General features: G+C 45.8%; 1 protein-coding gene across 1 annotated transcript; it reads left to right on the top strand.

Moving 5' to 3' along the window:
* The first annotated feature begins 3,195 nt into the window (after positions 1-3,195).
* Positions 3,196-8,634, top strand: LOC148687194 (vomeronasal type-2 receptor 26-like). Its single transcript, XM_088662551.1, has 3 exons — positions 3,196-3,381; positions 6,843-6,969; positions 7,721-8,634. Exons 1-3 carry the CDS (start codon positions 3,196-3,198, stop codon positions 8,632-8,634), a joined length of 1,227 nt encoding a protein of 408 aa, XP_088518677.1.
* The last annotated feature ends 5,543 nt before the right edge of the window (positions 8,635-14,177 follow it).

The raw sequence follows: 14,177 nt of genomic DNA, 5'->3' as shown, positions 1-14,177 counted from the left end.
GACGTTGGATTCTTATCTCATTATACATGACTAGTGGATTTCAGCCCGTTTAAAAACGGGCGTTAGAGGAAGGACTGAGCCGAATTGCGGCGCGCGGGGGGGCTTTTTGCCGTTTGCCTTCCCCCCAGGGGGAGGCAAACGGCGAAACCCCCCCCCACGCGCCGCAATTCGGCTCCGGGACTGGCTTGGCGGTGGCGGGTCTTCCCGCCACCGCCAAGCCAGTCCGCAGCGGGGGCTTTTTGCCGTTTGCCTTCCCCCCGGGGGGAGGCAAACGGCGAAAAAACCGCCCGCGCCGCAATTCAGCTCCGGGACTGGCTTGGCGGTGGCGGGTCTTCCCGCCACCGCCAAGCCAGTCCGCAGCGGGGGCTTTTCGCCGTTTGCCTTCCCCCCAGGGGGAGGCAAACGGCGAAAAACCCCGCCACGCCGCAATTCCCGCCACCGCCAAGCCAGTCCGCAGCGGGGGCTTTTTGCCGTTTGCCTTCCCCCCAGGGGGAGGCAAACGGCGAAAAACCCTGCCGCTTCGCAATTCGGCTCCGGGACTGGCTTGGCGGTGGCGGGTCTTCCCGCCACCGCCAAGCCAGTCCGCAGCGGGGGCTTTTCGCCGTTTGCCTTCCCCTGGGGGAGGCAAACGGCGAAAAACCCTGCCGCTTCGCAATTCGGCTCCGGGACTGGCTTGGCGGTGGCAGGTCTTCCCGCCACCGCCAAGCCAGTCCGCAGCGGGGGCTTTTCGCCGTTTGCCTTCCCCCGAGGGGGAGGCAAACGGCGAAAACCCCCGCCGCCGCGCAATTCGGCTCCGGGACTGGCTTGGCGGTGGCGGGTCTTCCCGCCACCGCCAAGCCAGTCCGCAGCGGAGGCTTTTCACCGTTTGCCTTCCCCCCCACTTCGACTCGGGGACTGGCTTGGCGGCGGCGGGAAAAAGGGGAGGAATTCCTCCCCTTCTTCCCGCCGCCGCCAAGCCAAAGCCGGCTTCCCTCGGCGCCCGCTGCCGCTTCGGCTCATGAGACTGGGCTTCGGAGCGGCGGTTGGCGGAGCGGCAGTTGGCTGTTCCCTGTGTCCCTGGTTGTCTCTCCGTCCAATCCCTGTGTCCCTGGCGCACATGCGCAGTACCCCAGGGACACACGGGACAACTGGACGCAGGGACAACTTGGACATTATATATATAGATAAAGCGATATTCAGCCATCTCACCCCTTGCTTTTTCATGCAAGACCATTTGCAGTCGTTTACAGTCGTCAACAGCTATCGGTCAGTCAATCACCCATTTCCACCACCCTTCTGAGTGATACCCCTCCCCACCCTTTCTCTCTATATAAGCGTCTGGGGACTTCTTTTTCAGTGTATCTGAAGAAGTGTGCATGCACATGAAAGCTCATACCAAAATAAAAAACTTAGTTGGTCTTTAAAGTGCTGCTGGAAGGATTTTTGTTTGTTTGTTTCGACTACGTCAGACCAACACGGCTACCTACCTGTACCTTCAATCTCCCCTCCTTTGCTTACTAGGTAAGTTACATTTCCGTTAATCAAGCTGTTGGCAAAGCACAGTTCCCTTTCATCTACCGGGTGATCCCAAAGGAAGAACCTCCAAGCCAAGGGATTATCAGTCTACTCCTGCATTTCAGGTGGACTTGGATCGGGCTCATTGCTCCTGACACGGACAATGGAGAAAGGTTTCTGAGCACCTTGACGCCTGCTCTCATCAGGAGCAGTGTCTGTGTTGCCTTCTCACAAAAAATCTCACGAGAAGATTTCATTATGCCCGATTTGCTTGACAAGATCCTGCACAAGATTTTGTTTTCCATGGACAGGAGAATCAATGTATTTCTGTACTATGGGGAGTCTCTGTCTTTGGTAGATGTCTTAACAACAGTTCATGTGGTGGGTACAACCCTGACTCCAATCACAGGGAAAATTTGGATCACAATAGCTTTGTCGTATTTCAACTCCAACCTGTCTCCCACGATGCTTATGAACAAGCACATCTATGGTTATTTATCATTATTTATCCAGACCAAAAAAAAATCGAAGCATGATGATAACCTGCCAGTTATATATCAAGGTAATATCGATATGAATACAATCTGGGAAAATGGGTATCGTTGCTTATATTCAAAGCATGTGTTATCTGTCAAAGGCCAGAACCGATGCATTGCGAAGGAGAACTTGAAGAGCTACCCTCAAAATGTCCTGGAAAGAAGCCTTTTCCAAGACACTTACAGCATTTACAACACTGTCCGAGCTCTGGCGCATGTCTTAAATGCTGCAGACTCATCCAGAGCCAAGTGGATGGTGAGGGTGGGCAGAAAGAGATCAGAAGGTGAAAGAATCCATTCATCACAGGTATTCCTTTTTATTCTAGTGACGTGGTCATATATGGTTCCACTTGAACTGACAATCAGTTCCACTCTGCAATTGTTATTTTACTTATATAACAGGTCCAATCCTTGGGGTCTCCAAGAACAATGTTGTTGCCAGGGCCGGCGTGTCCATTAAGGCGAACTAGGCAGTTGCCTAGGGCGCCAAAATGGAGGGGGCGCTGACCAGCCTGTCCCCAGAGCCATCCTTCCCATTGGGTTTCAGGGCGCTGGGCACTGAGGGGTGCCCCAGCAAAACTGCGCTCGGGACCCTGTCCCTCCCTCCCCTCAGCAACCGTCACTTTCCTGTCATTGCCAGGCAGGGCTTCCCCTCGTCCCCCTTTCGGCCACCCTCTGCCCCGCTCCCCAGCCCCATCACTGAGTGAGGGAAGGCAAGCAAGCGGGCAAGGGATGTCGCTGCCGCTGCCCGGTACTGGGTCCCTCTGCTGCTGCCGCCGCTGCAGCAACAGCCAGCACCCCCGGCGGCTCCCACTGCTGCCTCTGCCCTCCTCTGGTTGCGCCTCCCCTTTTATGTGGGGAACAGTCTTTCTTTCTTTCTTTCTTTCTTTCTTTCTTTCTTTCTTTCTTTCTTTCTTTCTTTCTCTTTCTTTTCTCTCTCCTTTTTGTCTAGATCTGTGTTTTTAGCTACATTAACATTTTAGTTTGGATAAAGTGATATTTGATAATAATCTTTGTATCTCTCTTTTAAATTCTATTAAAGTTTATTGAAACAAAAAAAGAAAGGAAAAAAAAGAAAAGAACCAACTTTGATAAATGCCAGGATTTTTTTTTGTCCTTCTAGCTTTACCCTTTCCTGAGAAACGTCAGATTTTATAATGCTTCTATGGACGGAGTTTATTTGGATGAGAATGGGCAACTGGCAGCTGACTTTGATATTGTGAACTTTGTGGTTCTTCCCAATAACTCCCTTCATGAAGGGAAAGTTGGGTGTGTGGGGAAACGGGGATCCCAAGGCGTACAAGTCATCATCGACCAGGATGCCATTGTGTGGCCTCCTTGGTTTAACAAGGTGGGTTAAGCCGTTCAATTAATGTTATTCTTTTGATCATCTGTTCAGTTCTAACAATTCTTCTGGTATTGTTGATTAGACCTAAAAAAAGAGAGATATCATTGGTTTGAAAATACTCTTTGTCAGGAAAGGTTCTTCCATAGTCACTCATTCTCTAAAAAGCATGGCAATTCCAAACCAGAGCTCCTGTGTTTTGAGCTACATGTTAAATCATGGGCAGGCAACCATTTTTTTCCTCCCAAGTCACATTCCCCCAGAGGGAAATGAAGGGCAAATCTCTCAGGGAGTTGCAGACAGGGCTGAGGGTGGAATCAGTATTGAAGGTGGGCAGGTGGAAATGTAAAGAAAAAGAAGGAACTTTTTACCACATGTGGTGGACGTGCTCCAAAGTAAAGGACTTCTGGGGAAAGATTTATAACGAGATGAAAAAAGTGTTGAAAGACACATTTTATTAAGAAACCAGAAGCCTTTTTACTGGGAATAGTAGGGGAGGAAATCCCCAAAAGGATATTACATTCTTTCTGTATGCCACAACTGCGGCGAGGTTACTACTGGCTAAGAATTGGAAGAGATTTACCAACTATAGATGAATGGCAAATGAAGATGCAGGACTTTATGGAAGTTGCAGAACTGACCGGGAGACTTCGCAACCGGGCAGAAGAGACAGTGGAAGAAGATTGGGAAAAATTTAAATTATATCTGAAAAAATATTGTAATATTTAATATTGCCTAGGGAAGTAGGTATAGGTTTTCGGAAATTCCTTAGGATATAGGTTAAATTTAAGATGTTTTGAAGGGAAATATTGTACAAGAGCTTAGTTATTAGAAACTGCCAAATAAGATATGGAAAATGAAATTCAGAAGGGGGGACTGGGGGAAGTCCCCCATTGATGTAAAGAAAAAATTATGATGTAAGGAAAATTTTTCTTTTTTCTTCTTAATGCATTTTTTTGTTTCTTATAAAATGGGCAGAGCAAACCATGAAAGAATTCTGGATCAACAAATCTGGAATAAAAATGGCCTGACTTCATTTTTTTACCATGGTTACATCAGAGTAGATTTCCCTATGCAGCTCTGTTCAGAAGTAAGCCCACTGGGTTTGATGGCAGCCCTATACACTCTATAGGGAAGTTTTTTATGTTTAGTGTTTTATTATGTTTTTACATATGTTGGAAGCTGCCCAGAGTGGCTACGGCAACCCAGTCAGATGGGCAGGGTACAAATAATAGAAGTATTATTATTACAGGTAGGTAGCCGTGTTGGTCTGGGTAGTAGTAAAATAAAAAAATCCCTTCAGTAGCACCTTAAAGACCAACTAAGTTTTTATTTTGGTATGAGATTTCGTGTGCATGCACACTTCGCATGCACACGAAAGCTCATACCAAAATAAAAACTTAGTTGGTCTTTAAGGTGCTACTGAAAGTATTATTATTATTATTAAATAAGTATACAATAGACCAATAAAGGTAAAGCTCAAGAAGGAACCTGATCGTAAATTCTCTGGCAGCTAATCTGCTTCAGTTTAGAACACAGGCTGGATTTCATTCCTGGAAAGAAACAGGGTCTCACGGCTACCCCTTTGAAGGTCACCCATATTCACGAAATTAAAAGACGCCTGCTTCTTGGGAGAAAAGCAATGACAAACCTAGACAGCATCTTAAAAAGCAGAGGCATAACCTTGCCAACAAAGGTCCATATAGTTAAAGCTATGGTTTTCCCAGTAGTGATGTATGGAAGTGAGAGCTGGACCATCAAGAAGGCTGATCGCCGAAGAATTGATGCTTTTAAATTATGGTGCTGGAGGAGACTCTTGAGAGTCCCATGGACTGCAAGAAGATCAAACCTATCCATTCTGAAGGAAATCAGCCCTGAGTGCTCACTGGATGGACAGATCCTGAAGCTGAGGCTCCAATACTTTGGCCACCTCATGAGAAGAGCCCTGGAAAAGACCCTGATGTTGGGAAAGATTGAGAGCACTAGGAGAAGGGGACGACAGAGGAGGAGATGGTTGGACAGTGTTCTCGAAGCTATGAACATAAGTTTGACCAAACTGCGGGAGACAGTGCAAGACAGGAGTGCCTGGCGTGCTATGGTCCATGGGGTCATAAAGAGTAGGACACGACTAAACGACTAAACGACTAAACAACAACATATATATATATATATATATAGAGAGAGAGAGAGAGAGAGAGAGAGAATTTTATAACAGAAAAACACAAAACCACATAAAAACAAAACCACATGGGAACATCCCATGTGGGGTACAATAAGTACACAAAATACAAACATACCAAAAAAAAACCATACAAAATAAAAAACAACATTAAAAAACAAAACAAAGCAAAAATAATAATATAATCCTGTTTATATATCTAAAACTCTAACATTGTTGGCTTCCTCATGTCCCTCCTAATTGCGTTTCATTGTATATAATCTTTAGTAATTTCTAAATCAAAATTCAAATCTTATTTTTACATACTTAACCTATTTTACTTTTATCTCACATTTCATAATCTATTCAAAACTTAATTAACATTTATATTTAAATTTTACTATAATAAAAAAGACAAAAAAATAAAAATATCAACTAATCCTTTTCTACAGCCTCATGTGCTTCCAAATCTTAAACATTTTCAATATTGCAACTAATTTTCAAATAGATTTTAAATTTCTTCCAATCTTCTTCCACCGACTCTTCCCTCTGGTCACGGAGTCTCCCGGTCATGAAGGTCACCCTTGAGCTTTGCAAAAGTGTGGTTTCCATATCAGCAACATGGATTTTTCAGATATCTTCTAATTTCAGATATCTTCCTAACAGACTTGAAGGAAATAACAAATACAGAGATGAGGCAGGGGTCAAGTTAGGTCTGCTCTCATAGTGGATCCATGCGGTCAGGAGATTCAGAATACCATGGAGCAGGTTAGGTTGAGAACAGCAAACTGAACGAACCAGCCTCTTGCAGAGAAGTCATTAAACTGCATTTTTATACATATAATTAGCCAAAATAAAGGTTAAATTACATACTGTATGATGATGCGGTGGAAGTCAAGATTGTTCCTCTTTTTTTGCCTCTTCTTTTCTTCTTCTTCTTCCTCTTCTATTTTCTCTATTCTCTATGTTCTTTCCCCCCCTTTGCTTTCCTTCTCCTTTCCCCCCCTCCCCCCTTTTCTTCTTTTTCTTCTTTACATTTCTTTGCTATTAATTTTGTAGTTATATGATTTATATTTATCTTCTATGTAGATATGTATGCCCAAATTGTACACACAGTATGTATTTTTATTTGAAATATATCAATAAAGATTTTATTAAATATTTTTTTAAAAAAGGTTTAAACTGCTTATGATATCACATTCCTGATGAAAATCCCCATAATCCCCTTACTTCCCCTTCCTATCACTTCCAGTGACTTTGCATAGATAGAAATAGCCCTCCTCACTATTGATCCTTTGTCTATGAGTAGATGGTGCCTCATTCCAGATGTAGCAAGAGCTGCCAGCCTGGGTATGTCAAGGTGATCCAGGAAGGAGAGCAGCTTTGCTGCTACGATTGCGCTCCCTGCAAGGAAGGGACAATCTCTACCCAAGAAGGTAAGTGTCTCCAGAGGAAAGGGCAGCCTTTAAGGAATGGGTGGCGCTGTGGGTTAAAGCACAGAGCCTAGGGCTTGCTGATCAGAAGGTTGGCGGTTTGAATCCCTGCGACGGGGTGAGCTCCTGTTGCTCGGTCCCAGCTCCTGCCAACCTAGCAGTTTGAAAGCACGTCAAAATGCAAGTAGATAAATAGGAACCGCTACAACGGGAAGATAAACAGCGTTTCCGTGTGCTGCTCTGGTTCGCCAGAAGTAGCTTTGTCATGCTGGCCACATGACCTGGAAGCTGTACGCCGGCTCCCTTGGCCAATAACGCGAGATGAGCGCCGCAACCCCAGAGTCGGTCACGACTGGACCTAATGGTCAGGGGTCCCTTTACCTTAAATTATATTTAAATATTTTTGGACGAATTAGACCTTTTTGGAGTTGAAAGAAATGGCCTTATGTGTGGACTGCTGGGCGTTTAAGGATCCAGAAATCCCAGCCACCATAATGTCATTTCTTTGTATCATCTCCATTACCACTACCCCAAGTGTTTTACATGTGATTGGTTGCCATTTTGATGTATCCGCTAGCCCTTTGCAATTCAATTAACATGTTAATCTGCTTTACAGTGACTGGAACAGGCTATTAGTCTATTTTTCAAATGTAGTTGGAATGTAAATTTTCACAACAAAACATGTCTTTTGTGGAATGTAACAGAGTAATTGCGCACATATGAATGATGCTGAAGACATTGTTCTTCTTTTCAGATGCAAAACATTGCACCAAATGTCCAGAAGACCAGCATCCAAACAAGAATCAAGATAAGTGTGTTCCCAAAATTATCAACTTCCTGACCTATGAAAAACCCTTAGGAATAATCCTGACTTCCTCTGCCCTATTCTTGTGCTTAACCACCATCTTTGTGTTAGGAGTTTTCATTAAATACAAGGAAACTCCCATAGTCAAAGCCAACAACAGGGACCTCTCCTACATCCTCCTTGTCTCTCTCCTTCTCTCCTATTTAACCTCCTTCCTCTTCATCGGCCGGCCAAGGAAAGAGACCTGCCTCTTTCAACAAATGGCCTTCAGCATCATCTTCTCTGTTGCCATCTCTTCCATCTTGGCAAAAACCATCACAGTGGTGCTGGCCTTCCTGGCCACAAAGCCAGGGAATAGGGTAAGGAAATGGCTGGGGAAGAGTTTGGCCAACTCCATTGTCATTTCCTGTTCCAGTGTCCAAGTTCTCATTAGCACTATCTGGCTGGGGTTCTTTCCCCCATTCCCAGATTCCGACATGAACTCTCAGCCTGGAGAGATCATCCTGCAATGCAATGAAGGGTCTGTTGCCATGTTTTATACTGCCCTTGGCTACATGGGATTCCTGGCTGCCATCTGCTTCACGGTGGCTTTCCTGGCCAGGAAACTTCCTGGGGCCTTCAATGAAACCAAGCTGATCACCTTCAGCATGTTGGTCTTCTGCAATGTTTGGGTGTCCTTTGTGCCTACTTACCTGAGCACAAAGGGAAAATACATGGTAGCCGTGCAGGTCTTCTCTATGTTGGCCTCCAGTGCTGGGCTCCTGGGCTGCATCTTCTTTCCTAAGTGCTACATTATTATACTCAGGCCTAACTTTAATATAAAGGATCATCTGACAACAAAACTAAAGATGGCATCTCAGTAGATTTTTTTCTATCTTACACACCTGTGTTCAGCAAAGAAATAATAAAAAATTCACTTGTGAGTGGTTATTATGAGGTGTTATTTTAAATATTTTCTCTTCCCTTTACTGATGTCCCAAAGGCTATAGGTCATGGCCAATGAAGATGAGGCTATGGTGACCATAGAATGCCCACAAGTTCTATTGATTTAATATTTTGTAGGTATCAAATATACAAAAAACTGTGTGGTATGTTGCAGATCTCTCGCTTGTCTAAGTAGATATTCATAGTTGGCCTCTGATAAAGAAGTAAAATGTGAACGTAGAAACTATTTCACAAAATGAGGATTGGTGTAAAGCGGGGTGGCTAACTCCCAAGAGACTGTGATCTACTTACAGAATTAAAAACTGGCAGTGTTTTTTGTGGGTTTAGGTCTTTTTTAGGGAGGAGGAAAGCCCCATTTTTAAGGGTTTGGGCGGAGAAAGAGGAGCAGCCACTCATCAACAAATCACTGGCAAAACTAAAAGCCTCACTGAGTAAACTCCATCTTCCGTTCTGCATATCTGTGGAGGGCGGGACGAGGGGGCGGAGACGGATTCAAATTTAGCAACGCTAACGAAAGGGACCCAGCGATCAAACTCAATGAATCTACCAAAAACTCCCGGGGATCGCGATCGACCTGTTGGACATCCCTGTTTAAGGAAAGCAGTGTACTGTGTGATGCAGGAGAAAAAGTACCTTTGCTACATGGCCCCTATTGGGAAACCAATGGTATCTGTAAGATACATGTTTTATGATTTTGCATGTCAACTGTCAACTGGTATTTAGGTACCAAGTCATTGTTTTGCGTGAGCGTTTGTTGAGGCCCCCCCAAAAAAATTCAAGAAGGGGAACATGAACACCCCCAAAATCCACAGAGGATGTGTGCACATGCTCACCTTAATTAAGCAGCACATGCGGCATTGGGAGCTGGTGTGGTGTAGTGGTTAAGAGCGGTAAACTTGTAATCTGGGGAATCGGGTTCGCTTCCCCACTCCTCCACATGCAGCTGCTGGGTGACCTTGGGCTAGTCACACTTCTCTGAAGTCTCTCAGCCCCACTCACCTCACAGAGTGTTTGTTGTGGGGGAGGAAGGGAAAGGATAATGTTAGCCACTTTGAGGCTCCTTTGGGTAGTGATAAGATAAGAGATAAGATATCTTTATTGTCATTGTCCCCTTGCAGGAACAACGAAATTGATATAGAATCATTGAATCGTAGAGTTGGAAGAGACCACAAGGGCCATCCAGTCCAACCCTCTGCTGAGCAGGAAACACCATCAAAGCATTCTTGACATATGCCTGTCAAGCCTCTGCTTAAAGACCTCCAAAGAAGGAGACTCCACCACACTCCTTGGTAGCAAATTCCACTGCTGAACAGCTCTTACTGTCAGGAAGTTCTTCCTAATGTTTAGGTGGAATCTTCTTTCTTGTAGTTTGAATCCATTGCTCCGTGTCCGCTTCTCCGGAGCAGCAGAAAACAACCTTTCTCCCTCCTCTATATGACATCCTTTTATATATTTGAACATGGCTATCATATCACCCCTTAACCTTCTCTTCTCCAGGCTAAACATACCCAGCTCCCTAAGCCGTTCCTCATAAGGCATCGTTTCCAGGCCTTTGACCATTTTGGTTGCCCTCTTCTGGACACGTTCCAGCTTGTCAGTATCCTTCTTGAACTGTGGTGCCCAGAACTGGACACAGTACTCCAGGTGAGGTCTGACCAGGGCAGAGTACAGTGGTACTATTACTTCCCTTGATCTAGATGCTATACTCCTATTGATGGAGCCCTATTGATATCCTATACTCCTATTGATATCCAAAAGCGGGATATCAAATCCAAACTCTTCTTCTTCTCTTCTTCATTCGGGTGACACATCAGCATGTTGAACGATGTGTGCTCACAGTGAGAGCAGAGTGCAGAGTGTGCAATGTAAGCTTCATGTCAACACATCCTTGTGCATGTTGTGTGGCGTAGCCCCCCTTAATTGTGGGGGCAAGGTGGCACTCTTGAGACCAAGGGAGGCAGGCAGGTGGGAAGTCAGGTGGGCAGGTGGGTGATGGGGGAGAAATTATTGAGGGGACTGACCCCCCTCCGAAGAAACTTATTAGGGGGCAAGGGACCACGGTCCCCTACAGTTGTCACCTATGCCAAGTTCCTCAGAAGCTATGCTCTGCCCCCATGGTCAAAGGCAGGAGCCTGGAGAGCCAGTGTGGTGTAGTGGTTAAGAGCGGTGGACTCGTAATCTGGTGAACCGGGTTTGTGTCTCCGCTCCTCCACATGCAGCTGCTGGGTGACCTTGGACTAGTCACACTTCTTTGAAGTCTCTCAGCCTCACTCACCTCACAGAGTGTTTGTTGTGGGGGAGGAAAGGAAAGGAGAATGTTAGCCACTTTGAGACTCCTTCGGGTAGTGATAAAGCGGGATATCAAATCCAAACTCATCTTCTTCTTGGGCTCAGTCCCTGCTTCCCACAGTATTCTGTGGGAACAGAATACTCAACTTGATAAGATGCTGGCCAGATCCAGCAGGCTCTTCTTATGTTCTTACATCAGCCCGTATTCCCATCCCCATCTAATAACATCTCATATCTCAGGTTACATACGAAGCCGTCTCACCTCTGCAGCTACCCTATCTTGCGATCTCAGCTGGAGATCTTGAGCCACCACTGCTTCGCTGAGTGGTGTTCTTGGTGACTCAGTTTCATATTTTAATGATGCTCAGCAATTAATCAGCCTTGTTGTGTGGTAGGTCACATATACACCCTGGATGAATAGATTGATCCTGGCATATCACATGGTGAAGCTTTTTAATGTTTAATAATGATAATAATAATAATAATAATAATAATATATTTATACCCCACCCAACTGGCTGGGTTCCCCCAGCCACTCTGGGCAGCTTACAACAGAAAAATGAAATAAAATAATTAAACATTAAAAGCCTCCCTAAACAGTGCTGCCTTCAGATGTCTTCTAAAAGCTGGTAGCTGTTTTCTCTTTGACATCTGATGGGAGGGCGTTCCACAGGGCGGGCGCCACTACCGAGAAGGCCCTCTGCCTGGTTCCCTGCAACTTGGCTTCTCGCAACAAGGGAACTGCCAGAAGGCCCTCGGTACTGGACCTCAGTGTTCACAAGATCTCACTTCTATGTTCACAAGATCTCACTGATGTGGCAATATGTTGTGAAAAAGGTCATAGAGGGGAAGGTGATCCTAGAATGACCTTTATTTAAGATACATCACCATATAAGCCAGGATCAAGCTATTTTTTCAGGACATTTTTGGGCCTATGTGCACATTTGAAAACCCAGAGACGGCCCTCAGCCTGGTTCCCTGTTTTATCAGGTTTTTGAATACAGCCATACCTTGGATCTCAAATGCCTTGGCTCCCGAACAAATCAGCTCCCGAATGAGTGTTCCAGTTTTCAAACAATTTTTGGAAGCCGAACATCCGATGGGGCTTCCGCAGCAGAAGCTTCCTGCCGCCAATCAGAAGCTGCGCTTTGGTTTCTGAATGTATTGGATGTCGAACGGACATCTGGAACGGATTCTGTTTGACTTCCAAGTTACAACTGTATGCTGGAAGCTGCCCAGAGTGGCTGGGGCAACCCAGTCAGATGGGCAGGGTACAAATAATAAAATCACCACCATCATCTTATGGTGGTTCTCCACTAAAGGTCAGACCAAGCTCACCTTTCCCCTCCCTGACCCTTCTCAGAATCGGTGTTTTCACCAACATGTTTTCCTCCAACTTTGCAGCTGCTCCTAGAGCCACACGGAGAATCCATGAAAGTGCAGAGCTGTTAATTATAATTAAAAGTAAATAAATCACAGTTATTTTGTTACTCTTCTTCTGGTCAAAACTTCACTTGGAGACAAATAACAGTAATATCGGAAATGAGGCAGCATGACGCAACTCCATTTCACATGCCTGAAATGCCTATTGCACATTGAGACACCTCCTCTGCCATTGAGACCTTTGACTGAGATTTGGGGCAGGCAGGGACTCTGTCAGTGGTAAGGCTTCATTGCATTCCTCTCTTGCAATGTCACTGGGGCATGGAAATTCATGGAAATAATGATGGAAGGTGGATGATTTTGGATGATTTCTTGGTTGAAGGTCCAGCCTGCCCCCTCTGACCTATCCCAATATTATAATACAGGAGAAGTGGTGGTGGGGTGTTCCTCCATAGCTGCCAAGTACCCCGTTTTTCCCGGGAAACCCCTGTATTTTCCTACCGTTTCCCGCTGGTCTCCCGAATGGATTTATATCCCGTAAATCCCCTGGAGTTTTCTTGGGAGAAAAGCAATGGCAAACCTAGACAGCATCTTAAAAAGCAGAGACATCACCTTGCCGACAAAGGTCCGTATAGTTAAAGCTATGGTTTTCCCACTAGTGATGTATGGAAGTGAGAGCTGGACCATAAAGAAGGCTGATCGCCGAAGAATTGATGCTTTTGAATTATGGTGCTGGAGGAGACTCTTGAGAGTTCCGTGGACTGCAAGAAGATCAAACCTATCCATTCTTAAGGAAATCAGCCCTGAGTGCTCCCTGGAAGGACAGATCGTGAAGCTGAGGCTCCAATACTTTGGCCACCTCATGAGAAGAGAAGAATCCTTGGAAAAGACCCTGATGTTGGGAAAGATTGAGGGCACTAGGAGAAGGGGACGACAGAGGACGAGATGGTTGGACAGTGTTCTCGAAGCTACGAACATGAGTTTGACCAAACTGCGGGAGGCAGTGCAAGACAGGAGTGCCTGGCGTGCTATGGTCCATGGGGTCACGAAGAGTCGGACACGACTAAACGACTAAACAACAACAACAAATCCCCTGGAAAGCAGCTCCTGTTTCTGGTGCCGCTCTGCCCATGTATGGGCACCGGAAATCGGGCGGCGCCAGCATCAGAAGTCACTTCTGCGCATGTCCGGAAGTGAGTAGAAGCAACTTCTGGTGCCGCTCTGCCCATTTCCGAGATGGCCGTGGCGCCAGAAGTCGCTTCTATGCATGTCCGGAAGTGCGTAGAAGCGACTTCCGGCACCGCTCTGCCCATTTCCAAAATGTCCGCAGCGCCAGAAGTCGCTTATATGCACTTCCATACTTTTGGAAAGGAAAATCAAATGGGAGGGGTAATGGAATGGAGTATCCTGATAAGGAAGGTGTCTATCTCATAGCTGCCAAGTTCCGGATTGAAAAATCCGGGACCAGCAGCAGCGTGGCACCGGAAGTCACTTCTACGCATGTCCGGAAGTATGTAGAAGCAACTTCCCGCGCCGCGGCCATTTTGGAAATGGGCAGAGCGGCACCAGAAGTTGCTTCTACGCATGTCCGGAAGTCACGTAGGAGCAACTTCCGGTGCCGTGCCGCTGCTGGTCCCGGATTTTTCAATCTGGAATTTGGCAGCTATGGGTTCCTCCCCCCCAGCCAGTTCCACAACTAAACCCACCCAGAAAGTTTCAGGAGGCTGCAGAGGCGATGCATCCCATGCTAGTTATAAAAATTGTAGTGATTTATTCTCCACCGCCTTGC

Source organism: Zootoca vivipara, chromosome 2 (genome assembly GCF_965207765.1).
Source record: "Zootoca vivipara chromosome 2, rZooViv2.hap1.1, whole genome shotgun sequence".
NCBI lineage: Eukaryota > Metazoa > Chordata > Lepidosauria > Squamata > Lacertidae > Zootoca > Zootoca vivipara.
The sequence above is the reverse complement of the archived record's forward strand: the minus strand, read 5'-3'. Positions and strand labels throughout refer to the sequence as shown.

Bases quoted from the DNA above. Each gene is read 5' to 3' on its own strand.
- LOC148687194 (XM_088662551.1), top strand. From the start codon at position 3,196: ATGGACGGAGTTTATTTGGATGAGAATGGGCAACTGGCAGCTGACTTT. The intron at 3,382-6,842 runs GTGGGTTAAGCC...GTCTATGAGTAG, and splicing joins GGCCTCCTTGGTTTAACAAG to ATGGTGCCTCATTCCAGATG. The intron at 6,970-7,720 runs GTAAGTGTCTCC...TCTTCTTTTCAG, and splicing joins GACAATCTCTACCCAAGAAG to ATGCAAAACATTGCACCAAA.